The sequence below is a fragment of the Plectropomus leopardus genome, chromosome 22 (genome assembly GCF_026936395.1).
Source record: "Plectropomus leopardus strain MGB_pleo_1.0 chromosome 22, ASM2693639v1, whole genome shotgun sequence".
Taxonomy (NCBI): Eukaryota; Metazoa; Chordata; class Actinopteri; order Perciformes; family Serranidae; genus Plectropomus; species Plectropomus leopardus.
Window position 1 is genome coordinate 3,720,439 of NC_142197.1, and position 21,119 is coordinate 3,741,557.

At 39.9% G+C, this 21,119-nt stretch overlaps 1 protein-coding gene across 2 annotated transcripts in view; it reads left to right on the top strand.

Moving 5' to 3' along the window:
- Positions 1 to 966: 966 nt before the first annotated feature.
- LOC121961441 (potassium voltage-gated channel subfamily A member 5) overlaps positions 967 to 21,119 on the top strand; it is a 43,425-nt gene continuing 23,272 nt past the window's right edge. The window contains exon 1 of one of the 2 annotated variants that reach the window (XM_088072684.1): positions 967 to 3,850. In XM_088072684.1, the coding sequence (XP_087928810.1) occupies positions 1,298 to 3,034 (1,737 nt within the window). In that variant the 5' untranslated portion in view covers positions 967 to 1,297 and the 3' untranslated portion in view covers positions 3,035 to 3,850. Of the gene's footprint in view, positions 3,851 to 12,840; positions 13,356 to 21,119 lie in introns of those variants that run through there. The other variant, XR_015775517.1, reaches the window with a different exon arrangement.

Sequence of the window (21,119 nt, forward strand, 5' to 3'; positions counted from 1 at the left end):
CAAAAATACATATTCTCAGTAGCAAAAAACACTTACAAAATTGTTATAATTACTTTAAAAACTTGCCCAGGTCACATCCTTGTGTTTTTTGTTTTGTTTTTTGTCAATGTTTTTTGGGGGTTTTTTTGTGTTTTTTTTGTCATTTTGTTTTTTTTAGTCTTTTTTGTTCATTTTAAAAGGTTTTTTTCATTACTCTTTTTGTGTTATATATTTATTTACTAATTTTCTAGTAATTTACTTTATTAATTTTGGTTTTATTTTTATTTGTTCATTTTTGGGGCCATTTGTTCTTTCATTCCACTTCATGCCAATTTACTCAAATGTCAAAGGTTTAAATGATGCACACATCATGTTACTTGTCTTCTGCTGCATCTTTTGTTACAACAAAAAGGGGTAAAACTATATATATATATATATATATATATATATATATATATATATATATATATATATATATATATATATATATATAATTTTCATAGTTACATATTTGAAATTAGGCTACAAAATTATGTTTTTAAGAACTTTCCCCAGGTCATTTTTCTTGTGTTTTTTCCCCCTCAACTTTATTTTTTGTTCTTTTTAAAAATGTCTTTTTTTTAAAAAAAAAAACAAAAAAACAACCTTTTATTATTAGTTTTTCCCCCCCCACTAATTTCTTGCTATTTTTCGCGATATTTCTTCGTCCGTTGCTCAAACGAATTTGCTCAGGTTTCAAAGATTTAAATGAAGCACACATCATGTTATATTTGCTTTTTTGCATCTTTTCTTACAACAAAAAAAACCCAACAAAATTAAAAGTGAGTCTGGCCAGCGCGCGCACTTTGTTGACATAAACCCAGAAAATGAACAGAGCGCGTGCCCGCCCCCAGAGAGAGAGAGAGAGAGAGAGAGAGAGAGAGGGAGGATGACAGCTTGTCTCACATCCACAGACATTTTCGGAGGCAGCTAAACGGTCTGAACAGCACTTTTGACGTCAGGAATAATCATTACAGCCTACTCTCTCATCCGGGTCCTCTCGCTCTCCTCTCTCCTCTTGTGGTTTTAATATTTACTTCATCCAGCAGCAGCAGCAGCAGCAGCAGCAGCTTAGAGCCTTAACGACAGAAAACACATATGCATACAAGCAAAGAGGAGCAGCGGCTGGAGGAGCAGCGGCCGTGATCCAAACAGCTCCATCTCCATCTGGTTTTTACATTTTGCAACTTTTTTGTTTCTTCCCTGAGATATCGGAGAGGATGTTTGCGTTCAACAAGTCCCTTTTATTTTTCACGCAGTAACTGTGGATGGCTGCGGAATGGAGATAGCCTTGGTGAGTTTTGAGAACGGCGGCGCAAAAGGGAGCGGTGGTGGTGGAGGAGGAGGAGGCAGCAATGCCGAGGAGAGCTGCCGGAACGCGCTGGATGTCCCTCAATCGGGCTTCGTTCAAACTGGACTCGGAGAGGACTACAGTAAAGAGCTGAATACCCGGGGGAGCCCTCAGCAGCAGCATCATCCTCATCATCACCACCATCAGCAGCAGACCTCCTGGAAAATCAACGACATGAACAACACTTTCAGCTGCAGCGAGAACGCCATGGATGCGCTTTTACGCGCGGACCACAGTCCCCATCTCTTCGACGAGGACTTGCTGGACATGGACATGGACACGGAGAGCAACGAGAGGGTGCTCATCAACATAGCAGGACTCAGGTACGAAACCCAGCTCGGCACTCTGAACCAGTTTCCCGACACTTTACTGGGAGACCCCGCAAAGAGGATAAAATACTTCGACCCCCTCCGGAACGAGTACTTTTTCGACCGCAACAGACCGAGTTTTGACGGGATTTTGTATTTTTATCAGTCAGGAGGGAAGATCAGAAGACCTGTCAATGTGTCAATAGATGTGTTCGCGGATGAGATTAGGTTTTATCAGCTGGGGGAGGAGGCCATGGAGAGGTTCCGCGAGGATGAGGGGTTTATAAAAGAGGAGGAGAAGCCGCTGCCTCAGAATGAGTTCCAGAAGCAGGTTTGGCTCATCTTTGAGTACCCGGAGAGCTCCAGTCCGGCTCGGGGCATCGCCATCGTGTCCGTGATCGTCATCACCATATCCATCATCACCTTCTGCCTGGAGACGCTGCCAGAGTTCAGGGATGAGCGGGAGCTCCCGGTGACCAGCCGGCTGGACAACAGCACCGCGCCCCGGCCGTCCCTCACCTTCACCGACCCCTTCTTCATCATCGAGACCACGTGCGTCATATGGTTCACCTTCGAGCTCTTTGTGCGCTTCTTCGCGTGCCCAAGCAAGTCCGAGTTCTCCAAGACCGTCATGAACATCATCGACATCATGTCCATCATGCCTTACTTCATCACAGTGGGCACGGAGCTGGCGGAGCAGCAGGGCCAGGAGCACCAGAACGGGCAGCAGGCCATGTCTCTGGCCATCCTGAGGGTCATCCGCCTGGTGCGCGTCTTCAGGATCTTCAAGCTCTCCAGACACTCCAAGGGGCTCCAGATTTTGGGGCAAACCCTCAAAGCGAGCATGCGGGAGCTGGGGTTGCTCATCTTCTTCCTCTTCATCGGAGTCATCCTCTTCTCCAGCGCTGTGTACTTCGCAGAGGCGGACGAGCCGGAGTCGCACTTCTCCAGCATCCCGGATGCCTTCTGGTGGGCCGTGGTCACCATGACAACAGTCGGTTATGGCGACATGAGGCCGGTGACGGTCGGGGGGAAGATCGTTGGATCTCTGTGCGCAATCGCCGGCGTGCTCACCATTGCGCTGCCGGTGCCAGTCATCGTGTCCAACTTTAACTACTTCTACCACAGAGAGACAGACCAGGACCAGTCCTCCCTCAAGGACGAGCCCAACAGCATGCGCGCGAGCCCCGAGCTGAAGCGCAAAGGGAGTAAATCATCCGCAAAGTCGCAGCAGGACGCAGAAAACAACGACGCGGGCGCATCAGTGGAGAAAGCAAATATCAAAGCGAACAGCAGCATGGACTTCAAGAGATCCCTTTACGCGTTTTGCTTGGACACCCGGGAGACAGACCTGTAGTCCTGCAGCCCTCATTTTATTAAAAAAGAAAAAACTATTAAAGCCCATAGTTGTTTAGAATAAACCCCCATTAATGGGCTCTTAAGTCTTTGCACATAGCAGTTGGAGGATCAACACATTGCAATCCTGAAAAGTTTTAAGAGCGACGGGGTTGATTTATAAAAAGCACATTTTAATCCCCCTCATCTGGTGATCCGTCAGTGGAAAAAACTGTTTTTTTTTAACAGTGCATGTGATGCAACACAGCGGCCCTTTAAAGCAGACACACCTAAATGACATTAAAACTCATGGATCAATTAAAACAGGCTGCAGATAATCAAGGATAAGCAGGACTTGGAATAATTACTTGACATGGCGAGAGGATTAACACGACTAGACAGACTCTTGTACATAATGTAGGAAACAGTCCATATTCAGTAGTGCAACAACAGAAAAAAAAGCCAAATTTTATTTTTCGTACCTACCCTACATTTTATGTTTACGCTGTGTAAATATTTCCCACAAGCCTAATCTTTATGAATTATGGTGTTATTGTAGATTTGGAGAAAAAACATCAGTATATTTTTGAGATGCAGACACCTGATTTCCTCCACTCAGGTTCTGACAGAGAAGTGAGATACTTTCCCCTTTTTTTCTAAATGAGAGCTGATTCACTCTCAGAGGACCTACAGAGAAGATTTTTAGCCTTGTAAGAACATTTTTGATTTTTTTTTCTTTTTTAAAGGACATTTTATGGAAGTAAACTGAGGGAATGACAGCCAAGAAAAGAGGACAGAGCAGAGACCATCTGGAGAGATCGAGCAACACAGACACCAGGTTAGTGCCAAATAGGATCTACATGTTAAAAATGTGATTTTAGTTGATTGGAATTTGCATCTTTGTGCAGATTTTGTCACTAATGTTACTCTGAACAGTGAAGAGCTGGTGCTGAAAGAACAGCTCCTGTGTATGGAGGAACATTAGTGCCAATACTGATATCGCAGAGATCTATCAATACAATGGTTATATATACATAACACACAAAATAAAAAGGCATTTTTGATTATGATCCCTAAAAGTGATATTTAGACAAATGTGGCTAAGATATGTTAACCCCTTGAAACCTGAATTGAAATATTTTTTCTTGTTTGGTTTCTTTTAAAAGTTGGGGGAGAAAAAAAAGACACAAGCAACAGCTGTCTTACAAGAAATTGAAGTTTGTTTCCTAATTTTGCAAGAAATTAGGAAACAGTGACAAGAAAATGACCCTTAAATTAGTTAAGGAGAGAGATAAAATTATTAGAAATGTATTATTTTGAAAATTCAGGGAAAATTTACAAGAATGTTTGAGAAATATGCATATAGTAGTGTATATTAGTACTTTATTTTCAAGGTCATTTTCTTGTTGTTTTTTGGCTAATTTTTACTAATTTCATGTAAAGATGCCTTCTCCCTATGTTTTTGAAAAAAAAAAAAAAGAAGTTAGTTTCCTCGTATTATCTTTTTTGGAAGGGTTTCTTAAAGAAAAGAGCGCTAAAAATCAGCTTTCAAGATAGAGGGTGAATACAATTGTCCCTGCAAAGTTTGGCCTCATTGGCCCATGTTTCTGGGACATCCTTACATGTGCTCTTGGCATCTCTGCACCATCACTGCAGCTGCAAAATGACTGAATGAATGATTTCTACTGTGAAATAAATCACAAATAAATGCCTCTAAACACAACCAGACAAGTTCCAGCAGGAATCTGATCTGAAAACGGGGTGAAATTAACAACTTTTGTAACCAAGAATACATGTTTCACTGCTGTTAGCATGTAGCTACATGTAGCAGTGTTTGTAAACACATGCGGTAAATCCGTCATATGCTGAGATCATTTTGTCTTAAAAGCACTAAAAATCAGTTTCAGGGATTACTTTCACATGTGTTTACCTCTTTATCTGAAACTTTGTGCAATATGAACAGCATACATTTTAACATTAGCCATGTATATAGCAAAAAAAATAATAATAATAATAAGGAAAACGATAATAGATCCCCTTAACCCTTTTAGACCTGGATTGACATCAGTTTTCTTGTTTGGTTTTTTAAACTTGGAAAAAAAAAAAAAAAAAAATAGCAAGAGATGCCTCTCGAGAAAGGTTGATTTCCTAATTTTGTGAGAAATAAGGAAATAGTGAATAGAAAATGACCTGAAAATTAATTTAGGAGAGAAATTAATTAGAATTTTCTTTTGAAAAATAGGTGAAAATTTCCAGAAATTTTTATTTGCAATTGTGTATTAGCACTTTTTGTTGTTTTTTTTTAGTTAATTTCCTATATTTTTTAAAATGTATTAAAAAAAATTTTTTGGCTAATTTTCAGGTTATTTTCTTTTCTTTATTTAGCTTATTTTCAGGCCATTTTCTTGTCTCTTTTTTTGTCTTAACAACTTTATTGCTAATTTTGAGTACTTTGGTTTTAAGTTGCTTGTTGCCTTCACCCCAATTTTTTGACAGAAATCAGCCAATTTGCTCAGGTTTCAAAGGGTTAACCAAAAGTGTTTTTTGACTTAACCTCTTGGAGAACGCCGGATGTGAACTCTCCAGTGTCAATGTCCTGCACATGAGTTGTATATATCAATATAATTTCTCGAGGACAGGGTTGTTTATTTCGACTAAAGACACTTCAGTTTTGAAGGTCAGAACATCTTGACATTGTCCCGTAAATAACCACCAACTATGAACCTCAGATTTTGTCCCTGTGGGAAGATTTTTGATTAATTTTCTTCCAGCCCACAGCCTGACATGACTATCATGGATTAGTTTACAGTCCTCAAGCTAAACATTAATCCCCCACATGGTGATTTTGTTTTTTAGGTTATACATACAGTAAACTGTCCTACGACCTCACATTGTTCTCACAGACTGAGCGAGCAGCCGGCCGGCAGGATGAACGCCGAGTTTGTGTTTGACCCGTTTGACTGCATGACAAGTTGGAAATCTTTCAAAGCAGATTATAATGGGCTTTCCTGCGTACCGTTACAGAGTGTGTGTGTTTGTGTGTCTGCAGAGCAGTGGGGATTGGGAATAGTATTTTCCTCCAATGCATAAACAGAACAACATTGTTTCATATGCACCTTGCAAGCCGTGTTTGATTAACATGTTATCCCCCAAAAACAAGTCAATAATTTGACTTACTGCACAAAAACAAAAGTATAAATTTAAAGATGGAAAAGTCAGAACCTTGATTTACCAAGTTATTGGTGTATATTACAACAAGTCCTTCAATCCATATGACCACATCAACATATCCTCATAATCGTATGATATTCTACGAATTAGCGCTCCATGAATGCAAGTCTAGTCTAGTGGTTTTTGCTTTCATTTAAATTCCAGTTTCCTGCATCATTACCTTCAATATCGGATGTTTCCAACAGCGGTTGCAAAAACAACAGCTCAGTTTTTAAGACATTTTTGTCTCCCACAACCCACTGCTTTAAACGTGGTACTGATGTTTGTCAGTTGGTGAATTAGTCTCAGTATTAAAGAGAAACTTTGGTATTTTTCAACCTGAACCCTGCTTTTTTTTTATTATGCTTTTTTAAACAAAACACATGACGTGCTACGTGTCCCCCTTCGTCTGTCTCTGATGTTCTGGAGTGCCGTCTCAGCTCGTTTTTTCAAAATAAACTCCCATTTTTACAGGAAAGGTACAGTTTCTGCTCGTTAGATGCATGCAGTCTTTCTCAAAATCTAAGGAAAATGTCAGTAAAAAACCTTGTATATGTTTATTTCCTTGTGCAACAAATGGTTAGGTTCACTCCGCGCTCCTGGGTGAAAGTCCGGTGTCGTCAGACACTTTTTAAGATCATGGAGGTACCTGACTTTATGGATTATTGCACATACGAAACAGTCTTACCAGTCATTAATCATAAACATATATGTGAACCTTTATTCCAGCACAAAACTAATGACTAAATACCAAATATTAACAAAACTTTTTCACATATAACTTGGGATTTAAAATATTCTGAATGTAGACATAACATAAACAGTTACTGAATACAGAGGAGTCGTCCATGTGTCTCTGTGGTTCAGTAGGACTGAGACGTCCCTGCAGGCCTCTCACCTCCTCACACTGTGGAGGTTGGATGTGAGATTTTATTTTTATTTTTAGTTTGGGTTAAAAACTGCAGTGGACAGATGGAGTCTGCGGGCGTGTCGGCCTCTCAGCTGCCTCACTGGGTGTTATCTCTGAAGCAGCTGGAGGCTCCCTGCACTTTTGTCCTGAGAGACCCCGAACACCTCGGAGGTGGGACGGGGGGTGTCGTGAAAGACCAAACCAGAGTCTGTGTTTGGTTTAGTGCTGATGATCAAGCCAACGTGGGAGATTTTACAAAGTACGCTGTGATGCAGGAACATTCGAATCGCTTTGCTTAGGGGCCACTTTTGCAAATGACAGGAGGCCAGGGGCCAGTCGCAGCAGCCACATACATGTTTCTACAAATTTAGGAAGTTTCTCAGATTTCAGGACATTATACGATTTTAGGATGTTTCCAGGATTTTAGTGCATTTATAGGATTATAGGCAATTTTTAGGATTTCAGGACATTTCTCAGATTTCAGGAAGTTTCCAGGTTTTTGGGACATTTCTAGGAGTTTGGGACATTTTTTTTTTAGAAATTTAGTATATTAGTGACTTAGCTAGGACCTCTGTCAGGGTGCAGGGATCCTCCACTGGCACATTTTTGATAAACAAGCTCATTTTGATGCTGTTTTACGCACTCTGACACCTCATGTATACTAAAAGCACAAAAATAATTCCCAGTATAAATCACTTTATTTTTATTGTGAAGAATAAAATGGTTGGAGGGCCAGATTCGGACAGAAAGTCTGTAATGAGAGTCATAAGGGAAAGAAAGATATTTGCCAAACAGGCAAACTGGCACAAAAATGAGCAATTTGTTTTTTTTTGTTTTTTTTTAAATAAGGTCAAACTCTTCCATAAAAATCTGCCGCAGCAAATGTGCACTGATGTGGACAGCGGGTGTCTATATATTTTTGGCCATATAGTAAAACGCTCTGACTCAGTTGATCTCCTTCATGGAGGTATTTTAAAATGAGAAATATATTGAGAATTTTTTTTTTTTTTGCTAAATCATCTTGGTTCGACTTGTGCTGACCTCATCATCCATCAGCTCTCCTGCCTTTAATCATTTTAGGGGCTCTTCTGTTGATTTTCGTGAGCGATCCAGGTCTCCTCGCTGCCCGAATCCAGTTAGATTACGTAACATTTTGTTTATTCTTTTTTTTTTCTCTGCCCGCTACAGTACGTGCACTTTATAGCCATGACAACAGTTGCTTTTTTGCATGAAGAAAACAAGTGATTTAGCATCATCTCTGTAGTGTTGAGCTTGTGTGAGTGAGCGGAGAGCTGCAGGACAAAAATCTGTCCTGCAGATCCACATGGCCTCACCTACGCTGACACACCGCCAGCAGTGCAGCATCTGGACGCAGTCAGCCAGAAGCCAATGTACATGTTAGCCTGCATCTTTTATTACTCTCATCTGATTTCACTCGGTAATTACAGTCTCCATCACCATCAACTCTTGTTTGTGTCGCTGCTGGAGCGTCGTGCATGCTCCTGGTTGCTTGTTTAAAGCCAGACTTTTGTTTGTTTGTCTGCTGAAACAAAAAACGAGCTGCAGTGGAGATTATAATATCTGTAAACACAAGTGAAAAATGTCCCTATTTCCCCCCCTTTTTTTTAATTCTGTTTTTTTTCCTGAACAGAATCTGTGGCAGATAGTGTATGTATGTTAATAGTGGCTGAAGGCAATATGAGAGTCAACAAAGCCAAATGTTCACAATTACAACCCTCAGATATGAAGTGAAAAGAAAAAAAAGGCTTGTGTGTATCGGGACTGCACTTCTCATAATGTTGCAAACCTTTTAAAAATTCACAAACCTCTCAGCACATGAGCGTATTTATAGCTGAGGTCAATATATTTCATAGTATTTTCTTTTTTAAAAATGTAATTTCAGAGGTGCAACTTGACTCACTTCCTTAAAAACAAATACGTTTAATAAAATGTTATTATTAAGTGATTTTTAAAAGCTCTAATAATGCTATAACCCTCTGAAACCTGGATTGAAAATTCTCGGGCGCCTTCAGATGTATTTCAACTTTGTAACCCTCAGCAAGTTGGTTTGCTTTCTTTTGAAAACATGGAACAATGGCAATGCTTTGCAAATTATATAAAACAGTAGATTTTTAAACTAATTGGCTAACAACTATATTTAATAATCATCATAATATATTTGAAATTCTTTTTTGAGAATAATTATTTAAGCAATTTGTTTCCCACGTTTAAGTCTTTTTGAGGTGGCTTTTTAGCCTTTATTTTGACAGGACAGTTATAGCGTGACAGGGGTAGAGAGAGGGGATGACATGCAGCAGAGGGCTGTGATTGGAATTGAACCTGCAGCCGCTGCGGTGAGGACGTAGCCTTTCTTACATGGGTTCAAGGATGAACTGATTAAATTTTGGTGGTTAAAGGTCAAGGTCACAGTGACAATGTATTTGTCTCATTCTTGTGAGAGCGATATCTCAAGAACACCCAGAGGGAATTTCTTAAAATTTGAAACAAACTTTAACTTGGATTTAACAGTGAGCTGATTTGGTGTTTAAAGATCAAGGTCATGGTGGCTCTGTATCCATCTCATTTTCGTGAACGCAATATCTTAAGATGGCCCGGAGGGTGTGTCCTCAAATTTGGCACAATCGTCTTGGATGATTGGTGGTTAAAGGTCAAAAGGTCAAAGTCATGGTGATCTCAAAACACGTTTTTGGCCATAACTTTGAAACTGTGCTAAGTGAATAGCTTTTCTCTGTGTGAAGTACCCATGTTTTAACAGACTTGGATGTACTATAAGTGCGTAGTGTCTGGGTTTATAGAGTCATTGCTGTCTTTTCAGTCTCAGCATATCCACTACAAAATAGCAGACAAACGTATCCGTGGTTTGCAGAAACATACAATACCAACATTTATTCTGGAGCTGGGTTGTTTAAACTACATCATAATTGTGCATCAATACAGTACTTGAGTGATGTGATTCCACCTTTCATTGATGGAGTTTGCCCAGTCGTCACAGAGTTGTACGTAGATCTTTAAATTTCTGTTTCAGTGCCTATTTGTCATTTCTGATGCCAAAATTGCTATTAAAGACATGCAGTCCACATACTTTTGGCCATGTAGTGCAACCACAGTGCTATCACATCCCCACCTATCCCCTGCTGTTTGGTTTTCATTAGACTAAACTGCTCTACAGCCCTTGTTATCTGCTGGACGCATCAATTAGCCGGATATATCAGGACTATCCACGAGCTCCGGGACGCCATCCAACTCTCATAAACAAATTCTGGCAGAGCCGAAGCTGCTGTGTAATCTGGTGAACTGGCCGCCCGACGCAGATCCCAATTAGGGGAAGCCGTCTGCTGCAGCTCGACCAGCACTGAGAGGGATCAGTGTCATCCACAGATACACGAAAACAACCTGCAAAATCTGATAGTGCTTCAGATTTTCATCTTTTATTAGTCAATGAGAGGCTGTAACTCAACACAGGATTTACCTACACTTCAAGTACTTGTTGAAGGACCAGTTATAACAGTGATATTTTGGAAATAAATATGTTGTTACTTGGAGTTAGTTATAGTACTAATAAACACATACGGACTAACATTGACTGGAATTAGCAAAAAAAACTTCCTCTAGCTTTGAACTAATCACAGTTTTGATGTACTTGTACTTTTAGTATATTCATTTTATGCCACTCTGTACTTCCACTCCAGAAATTTTCAGTGGCAAATATTGCACTTTTATTGTTTTGCATTTATCTGGCACTTATGTACCAGTTACAGTAAACAAAACATAATGCAGTACTACACACAAAAAAAATCTACCCAGCAGTATACATAAGTATACAGTATCTAAAATTGGCTCCACATTGATGAACTACAACATTAAAATGCACTTTTTTGTATTAATTAGTAGCACAAATGGAATAATATAATATTCAGTAATAATAAAACACTGTAAAAGTAGACAGTATTGCATAGTAAGTACTTTTACATTGATACTTCATTTTCAATATTCAAGGTTACTTTGTCTCTCCTGAGAGAATATTGTCTTGGATAAAGGGAAAGACATTACAGTACAAAATATTAAGTAAAACATTCAAAACAACAGTAAAAACACTGACTTGGACATGTGCAAAACATTAGGTCGTGATTGTGATGATTTTGCTGAGAAATGTCTGTACATTAAGTAACATTTTGATAACAGGAGTTTAACTTCTAGTATTTAACCATTGATAGATATATTCTGTTTGTATGTTTTATATCGATGTTTTTAAAGTGACGTAGTTGATTAGCTGACTTTAACATCAAAAAGTGTGGATGTCGAGATACCTGGCCATCAAACAACAAGAGCAGTTGTTTTTTGGCCTTTTGCAGCATTTCCAGTGGCTTTTGTGCCACCAAACATCTGCGTTTTAAGCCAAAACATGATCTTTTCCAAAACATGTTAACCACAGCATTGTTGATTCATAGAGTTTCAACATATCTGCTACAAAATAATGCATAAAATGTAACATTGATGAAATGTACAATGCCAATATTTTTGTGGCAATTAGGTTGGAGTAAAGTCCAACATTTTAGGAAATCCCCATGAGCCATCTGCAGATGAAAAGATATGATGACAGCCTGGATCCCCAAGGGTAAAGGGTACATCAGGTGATTCACCTCGGGACTCTGAGGCAACAACAGTAACTAAAGTAATTGGCATCGACTGTCGGATCGGTAAATTGAACAAACATAACTTTCTTTGTGACATTTCTTTGTTAGCAACTCATTTTACATGTAAACAAAACTTTGCAACTTCAGTCTTCTGTAGCTCCTGCTAGCCAAACTCCATTAACAGAGAATAACCTTTCTACAACTCTAAAGTTGTCTTATTTACATGTTGCCAGATTTGGTGCATTTTGGTTTGAGAATATGATCCAGTTAGCAGCGCTTCGTTTTTTATAGTAATTTCAGTGCATGTACAAACATCTGCTTTCTTGTGCTCTGTTAAGATGCCTTTCACAAGCTTTGATTTCTTTCTAAAACATGGGGGCAAAAAAAGAACTATGACCATCTTGGCCAGAAGTGTCACACAAATTGATTGAAGAAATTAGTAAAAGGTAAAAAAAAATATATCCAAGAAATAGAGGAAAATGTCCAGAAAATTATTATTAATAAAAATTATTCTATTAATAATTAGAATAATATTATATTTAAAATTTTGTTACAGAAAAAAATATATAACAGTATACAAATATGTAAATATACACATACGCACACACACACACACACACACACACACACACACACACACACACACACACACACACATACAGATATATTTTTTTTATCAGTGCTTTTTGGACTTTTTTTTTCTTTTTTAATTTATTTTAACCAATTTTGCTAAGTTTTGGGCCACGTTTTGTTATTTGCTTGTTGCCTTTTCCCCGTGTTTTTGAAAGATTTCAAGCCAATTCGCTTAGCGTCAAATAAAAAACACTCCCATCAACAGATTAGGTTATTCTTGTGTGTTGTGTCACTGTCGTCTCTTCCTTATTTCTCTCATTATTGAGCTTTTATCATGTGTAAAACAGCCCCTCTAAATGTTACAGTGGTGAAATACGATATCGCGCAAAAAGGGATGATTAACCAATCACCATCGCCTGTGATTGAAGCCACCAATGAAATCATAGCATCGTCATCATTACGTCACTGAATGAAATAACGTGAGATTAGCAAGTCTGTGTTGACGTCATGGTTGACATCTCGTTAGCTAAATTAGCAAGTGTAGTTGGGATGGATGTTTGGAGTATTTAGTAAAAAACAGTTTTACTAAACTGTCTACAGCAACAATTTGAGATAAAACCTGACAGCAGGCCGACACTAGAGCTGCGGACAGAGAGGAGGAAATGTTTTTTTATCAACGAGGAGAATTAGGTCCGCACCGAGCGGTTAGCTGTTAGCTAAACGTTAACGGTTTTTTTGCTGTCCCGGTTTTTCTTTTTGATACGGATTCCGGACCTTCTCCGAGGTCTACAAACTGCGGCAGCTTGTGCTCACGATACCGGCCACCTGCACAGCAGCAGAGCGCTCATTTTAATGTCTTAAAAGGATAAAAACATAGTGTGGACAGGACTTAGCCAAGATATCCACTGACTCTGTTGTTGTGGAGGACCTGAGACACGGTTATTGACCACTTTACCACCATGAATACAGGAGAATGGCGTTCCTCTTCAAATAGGGTGAGTAAAATGCACATATTTTCTCTGCTTTACTTGTTACTGAACTGACTTTTTAGCTATGCGTGTTATTTTTTGATGTGGTTATATTTCCCTTGTGTCTTGCTTGCCTCGTTAAGCTGCACATATCACTCCGCTGAAGTTATTGTTTATTGCGGTTGAAGATTAGCATCAGGGATGCGCCTGTCAGGTGCGCTGTTTGTAGTCATTGGCACTGGTTGTTTCGTTGCTGTCTTTCTGGGTCATGCAGTATAATGAACATTTGGGCTATTAAACGATAATGACATGTGGAAAGTGTGTATGTCAAGCACACAGCCTGCAAGTCGTGTATGACGTGGACTTAAAACTTAACGTCTTGTGATAACGTTTATGAATGAATGCTATTTTTATCACTGTCAAATCTGTACTGTGCCATAAGCTGCCTGTTGAGTAACTTAATAAGATGTTTAAGTCAAGTCATGAAGACAATGTATGTGTGTGTGTGTGTGTGAGAGAGAGTGACTGACAGAGAGTGAGAGTGTGTGTCGGTGTTCAAAGTGTTAGTTAAATAACAGGTGTGTAAGTCCTGGTAAACTAATACTGGGCACTCTAATAGGTTATTCAGTTACATGAAATAGCTACATACAAGTTGCAACATACTCTTCTGTCCCTCACCCCCCAAAAAGAAAATATATTAGAGGTTTTGTCTCACTTGGCTCCCTCAAAAAAATCCCCACGCCATGCCATTGGGTTTCAAAGGGTGAAAAGTTAGTATTAAATGAGTGTTACTGAGGTTTGTGTTGGGTTTTTTTCCCCCCAAAACATGCAGAAACTCTCATGGATCTCTAACATATTTCCCCAATTGTGGCCTGATCATAAGATTTAATTGTCATTTATTTTTGACTTCTTTATTCTGTACTGGTCAGTCAGCTGATGAGGTATTCATGTTCAGAAATATGTCCGTTGATTTACAACAGCCTGTGCACTTTCATCAATCTCACCCAAGTTTGTTGCCATTTTAATGGGAATTTTCCCCGACACCACTTTTTTTGCTCTAGCACTGGAATAAAAAGTCTGCATTCTTAATTTAGAGAGATATGATTGAAAACAAATCTGAGACTTTGATTCAGAGGCCAGGAGCCAGCTTAGTATAAGGTAATGAAACATAATTCGTTGTGTATCTGTTCCTCCTTCATAGCTGCCTTTGTAAGTACACTTCAGGTTTTTCTTGCCACATGATTTTTCCATCATTTGTTGTCCGTCCTTAAACGCCTCGTGGCGCCAGGATTTGAGCCTGAACTTTGAAGCCACGTCCTTAAAAACTTGGCAGAGATTAGAAAACTTTTGCTCGCTGACAGAAACATCCAGTCACAGCTGTCAGGTTGATTGACATCTCATTTTACTGAGCTCTGAGAGATGGTGGAAAACGTCTCCATGACTAATCCCGACCTCTGTCGTATAAATAAACACACATAAGAAGTACAGTATTTACATGTGATGCATTATCAGGCTTCTATTTTTACTCTCATGAATGCATTTTAATCCGGGGGCGTCTAAAGCTTCGCGTGACACACAAGAAGTATTACTGAGGAGCTGCTGTGGCACAACTAATTACACCGCTGCTACCACACAAACCCATCAACCGTGATTAGTGCTATTAAAACATGAAATATTAATATGTGACACTGTAGCTCAGCTGGAGACAGATAACTGAAGCTAATACCGGCTGCAGCGCTCCGACACCGAGGCAGAGACGAGGCTGCCGAGCGCTTCCTGTGATTTCTGAGGGTGAGGTGATTAGCGTGAGCTCCTCTCTGCAGCCCTCCTGACTCCTATAACCCGCGCTCGGCTGGGAAAGCGCTGCGAGCAGGAGAGACAATGCAAAGAGGAAGTTACGTAACACACACACACACACACACACACACACACACACACACAGGCAGTCCTCAGCTGCAACCTCCGCTGCTGCTCATAAAAAGTGAGGATGAAGTGAGAGAGCAAAGATGGGGCTGAATGACGGCGATGACTCCAGAGGAAACGGTGTTTTCCGTTTCCAGGAGATTTTTTTGCACAATATGTGCCAATATATTTTAAATTACAATGAACAGTCTGTTTCTAAAACTGCAGAAACTGCAGTAAAGGCTGGATAAAAACAGTGGTAGTGGTTGCTGATTGTTGAAAGGAGGTGGGTTGCAGATGATGGTCTCCGGTGTCATATGCTTTCTGAAGCTTGACATTGTCCAACAGGTCCTCCAAACTCAATGACAAAATAAGGACATTGATTTCCATTTGAGTGTTTTCTCATGATCTTCCCTCGAGGGCAGAGGTCAGTCATTAGGTTAAACTGTGGGCCAATAGAGGGCCAACATAGTTTAATCAGCACAATGAACGTGCAGCCATATGCTGACGATGTTTGCTTTTATCCCTCATCCCTTGTTTATGTCGCGCCAATTCTCGTCAGAAGTTATCTTATGACACTTTACTTCTATAGCAGGTCAGGTCCCTGTCTTCATGCATACATTTTGGTCCATTGAAACCCATTCAAACTGTAAATTTTGATCCCACGGACATCTAAGCATTAAAACATGTATTATATTATTTCTGGGTGTCAAATCACCAGAAACAGGATGTAAACGGTGGTCTAATGTGTGAAAGGGTTCTAATAATGAGTCAATGCTGTGATGCCGTTTGTTTGTGTTTGTAACCTGGCCTGGCCTGTGCTCGATGCGGCCCTGATGATTGACGAGGTGCACCTGCACACTAACACAGGGTTACTCATCATGCATGCATCAATTAGCACTTGAGGTTGGATTGAAATGTCCTTCTGTACAGCTCTGTCGTGTTAATCAAAGCATTTAAAATACAGATAATAGTCAAAATCTTTTTCTGCTTCTCTATATATGAGTGTTTTCTTTCTGCACCAAAGATTGTTATTACCAGCAGAGATGTGGGGAACTTTCAAGACTTCGAAACAAAGTCCTCCGATTGTCCAAGCACCAACTGTATGACACACCCTGAGCTGATCAAAATGTTGATAAGCTCACGTGAGTCTCCTTCACTTAATAATGATGTAATGAACGATTTGTGTGCAGATTTTGCCACATATATGCTGCTTTGTTATCTTGGTGGAGGTTGTTTTTTGACAGCCTCAAGTGGACTTTAGAGGAACTGCAGTTTTTAGCACTTGTGCTTCATTTTTTAGCCTCGGTGGTTGCCACTTGTTCAGACCAGTTGTTGTAATCATAAAGGCCGGCTGGTGAAGTTGTGGCTCAACACATCTGTTCATTTTAATTTTTTGTTTACTTTCTCCAACTGGAGTTTTACTGCAAACAAACAAGTGTATAATATTGCAGCGTCTGAAAATCAGGGATGTCTTCCAAACTCCAGCGATAACTGAGACTGACATTAATTTAAAATGCAAAACACAACTTGCTTCTCTTTCTGTGCTGTGAAGACCTAAAATCTGTTCAGTGATTAAACTGAGCATTTATATTGCAAATTGAGAATAAAATCTACTTTTCCTTTTATGCTTCAATAATATTTTTTAACACTGAAATTAACTTTTTTTTTTGGGCTCAAAAGCCCACAATGATTCACGGGCAAACTTTGCAGAGAGATCTGACACATTCAGGTGTTTCTCTTGAGAAAATCACAACCAGTCTGATGAACAACAGCTGAGTCATGAAGCTTCACTGGAGAGTTGAGAGCAAACACTCAACTAGAGGAGTGAAAACACAGAAAACTAGATGGAAATATATTGTTTTATATGACACTGGAGGTTCAGTGAGTCCTTGTAAATTAGTACAAATCATATTTTTTACTCACTGTGGTTATGAGCTAAACTGTGAGTGAATCATTAATGTATGCTTCAGAGAAATCTTTTCTCCTCCTCAGATTCAGGCTCTTCCATCCGTCAGCTCTCCCCCCACATTTACTCTGTAATCTGCTGCAGGATTTAAGCCTCCAGTTGCATAAGAATCAATCCTTTGTATGGAAGAGCACAGGTAGAGTCACCCGCTAAGGTCTGCGGGTACCGTTCGACTTTACCTGAAACAACTGCATCTCATATGCAATAAAATATTTAGGATTTAAAGTCATGCTTTTCTTATCAGAACGTTCACACGCCACTATTAAATGCAAAATAAGTTAAGATAAGATAAAATTAAAAGTGAGTTCTTAATCATATAAATATGGATTGGGGGTTTTAGTTAAAGTGCTGAAAAGAAATAAGTTAATTTTTAGTGTCCAGTCTAATTTCTGTAGGTTATTGAAGTTTCAGTTTGTACTTAAACGCTAAAGGCGATTGAAGTTGGCCGATCAAATACATGCAACCACACTTTTAGGATCTTAGAGTCATTTTGAATGCTTTTGAAGTTTAAGATTAGAGTTAAGCTGCAGGAGGAAATTTATATTTGTAAACTTGTATGTCATTTAATACCTGGGCCCTGATTTATAAGCTTTGAATAGCTTATCAGGGTGTCCAATGTCTAGTTTTACTTGAAATAATGTTTGTATCTATATTTTTATCAACTCTGAATAAACTGTGGTAGGTTGTCAGTGTATTCTCCAGCCCGTTCTTATTCCAAAGTCGTAAATACTAATGCTTTTGCAGTGATTTTGACATAAGATCCTGATGCCAAAAGCCACCTTTGGCGTCTGCATGATATGCCACTGGACGGCGTCAGCTGACAATGGCTGGACAGAACCATTCATGGTGTTATTATACGCCAGACCACTGAAAAGCACCTGCAACGGCAGCATGATACGCAGATGGCGTCAGTTGAGAACACGCCTAAGCGAAACCTGTTGCGTCTGCACTATACACAGCTGGACAGCGTCAGGTTGAATTGCTGGCGGTAGTATAAGGAGCACAAAGGTCCCAATAGGGGAGGTGGGAGGGGCAGTGGATTGGTCAAACAAGCCCCGAACTTTCATGTGGGAGTCAGGTGCGCTTCCTGTCTGAATGTGCTGTTTTTTTCTACGGCTTGCCACGTGTCTGTCTTACCTGAACCTAGCCATCCGTGCCGGCATGTGCGTTTGTTGACGTCTCAACGTTGCCATGTGATTTTGTTGTCTAAACACAACAATGTGCAGCATAATCCCATCGTGTGCTTGTGTCGACATCACATGTAGCTGCATCATTAACGGCAGACGCAGAAGGATACCTAGAGCGTAATATGTTGACATGTAAAACCACTGCAAACTGGCAACATGACGACTGGGGATGGGAATGTGTTGGCAAACTATTAATGTCTGACTTGTTGAAAGTGACCTGTCTGAAAAGATACTGTGCGAACGTGTTTTTGCAAATGTGTTCTGTTTCTTTCTGAAACAACTTTCTAAAGTCTCTTTATGGTTGCTAAAAGCCAGAAAATGTAACCTATTCCAAAAACTTATTTTTTATTAATACAAAAATTAAAGTTTAGGGCCTTAAACACATCCTGAGCACCAAACTGAACATTAAATAAACCTCATGAACGCCACATTTATCTATATGAAAACAGCAGTGTGACGTTCACTACATCCTCACGTAGTTTATTTTAAACCTGGGCGTCACTGGGTCATTAACTGGAGCTGTGAGCGCACGAGCAGATAGAAAATGATTGCCTCATCGGCGTGCGATAATTAAGGGTTTTCAGCCGAGCTGCTCAGCTGGCTCGAGGTCTGTGACATGGAAATGTAAGACTGGATGGGCTTACGTAACCTAATTGTTTAGCCTGGGAGAAGAGCAGTTATCTTTAAAATGGAAAGCATTGTGAGGCCCGAATTAATCAAATATATGTAAACTCTGCTGAGAATGCTAATTAATCCCTCTCGCTGTTCCCGCCCTTCGCTGCCAGCTCCTTCTGCTGCCACTTCCTTCACTGTGATCAAGCAGAGGGGGAGGTCGACTGCTAATTGTGCTCTACACACACAAATACGTACACGCACATGCGCGCGCACACACACACACACACACACACACACACACACACACACACACACACACACACACACACACACACACACACACACACTCTAGCATCACCTCCACTTTGATACCACGTCGACTTATCCTGACAAACGTCTCTATGATTAATGCAGGTTTGAGATGCAAATAAACAGACTCCTAATTATGCTCAGACACATACAGACAGAAGATATGAGTATTTGACAATAAGATCTTTACAAGAATCAGAGCTTTATTGGCGAAGTATGGCAAAATTTTGAAGCCCCATTAGTACGAAAACGTCGGAGGGTCATTTTTACGACAGCTTGCTATCCCAAAAATACGCGTGCATTCCTTGAAAGTCATGTTTCTTTGAAAATACACACTCCAAACCCGGTGTTTTTACTGATCTTACACAGCTTTTTATGGGGAGTTTTAAACAATGAACGCATGTATTCACTGACCCGCTCCTGATTTTCCAACAACTTTTGGTTGTGTTTACGGACAAAATATAGTGAAGAGGTCTGTCCTAGGACATGTTTAGACTAGAAAAGCCCTAGTAAAAAAATGAAATAAAAAAAAAAGTCTTCCTTTGCGCTTATAAAAAAATCCATGTTCATATGATAACATTGTGAGAATGATTTCGTGTATATGGATTCACAACAACAATCAAAACGCTGTAGTATGCATGCCAGGCCAGCAGTTGGAGGTCACCGTTCTCACAGGATCGCCAGTTTACACGGCGACAGAAGGGGTGGCGTTTCAAAAGATTGCACTCGGTTTGTAAAGTTTGTGTTTTCAGGCCCCCAAAACCACGTTGTCATATGAACGCAACAAAAGTTTGACACACTGTGGTAACGGCCCCTTAGATGTGCATGAGGCAGAACTGGTCCAGGTGTGTCTCATGAGGCTGATTGCACTCAATCAAAGTCTGCAGCCCCGAGGTGAGAAAGCTCAAACAGTGAAGAAACCAGGTAGATGATCTGTCACACAGTCAAGAGATGACAGGAAGTGATGCGAGGGAGAGAGACCGCCATTATGGTCTTTTACCAGGGGCCACCAGAGCATCAGTCATTAGGTGGGTTTTTAATAACCCTCAAATTGTGCAAATTGAAATTGCGAATATAAAATAAGCCAAATGGAAACATCAATTTAGAAAAAAATGGGTGGAGGTAATGCGACTTTATGCCAATCGCCAAATTAATAAACTTAAGATTCATGCGAGCCATTTTCTCATTTAGAAGATAATGTTTGCCTACAGATTTTACATTTTCTGCATCTAAAACCTCACTAATCTAAATGCTCAGCAGTGACAAAGGTTAATGACGACATCCTGTAAATGATTTAACACAGAAACATGCAGGTTTTTTTTTTTTTTTTTAAAGCCCCCTGAATATTTCCGGTGCAGATGATATTTTAGTATCAGATGCATTTCAGCAGTTCGGATCACCACTGAGCGTGTTGCTTCTGCAAGCAGAGAGAAAAAAAAACAACAAAAAACTAGAATAAGCAGAAAACAAGCAAACAAAGAGGCATCAGTGGAACGTTATCTAACCAGACTGACTGAATGCAACGTTTCCACATGAGCGGCTGCTGCCATCATTTCTGCATCATCTGCTTTAAGTGCAGCACCGTAACTGTCTGCCACAGGGCTGCACAGCACCTACGATGATGATGATGGTGATGATTATGATGATGATGATGATAGTGACACCTCAGACTGCTGCTGCTTACAGCCAATCACATATCAAACCTGCAGGAAACACATCTTGTTTGTTGTGTTACTTTTTGGATCCTGCAGAGATGCATATGAGGCCAGTGATGGCATTTACCCAAATATCGTAGCCTACGTCAATAAA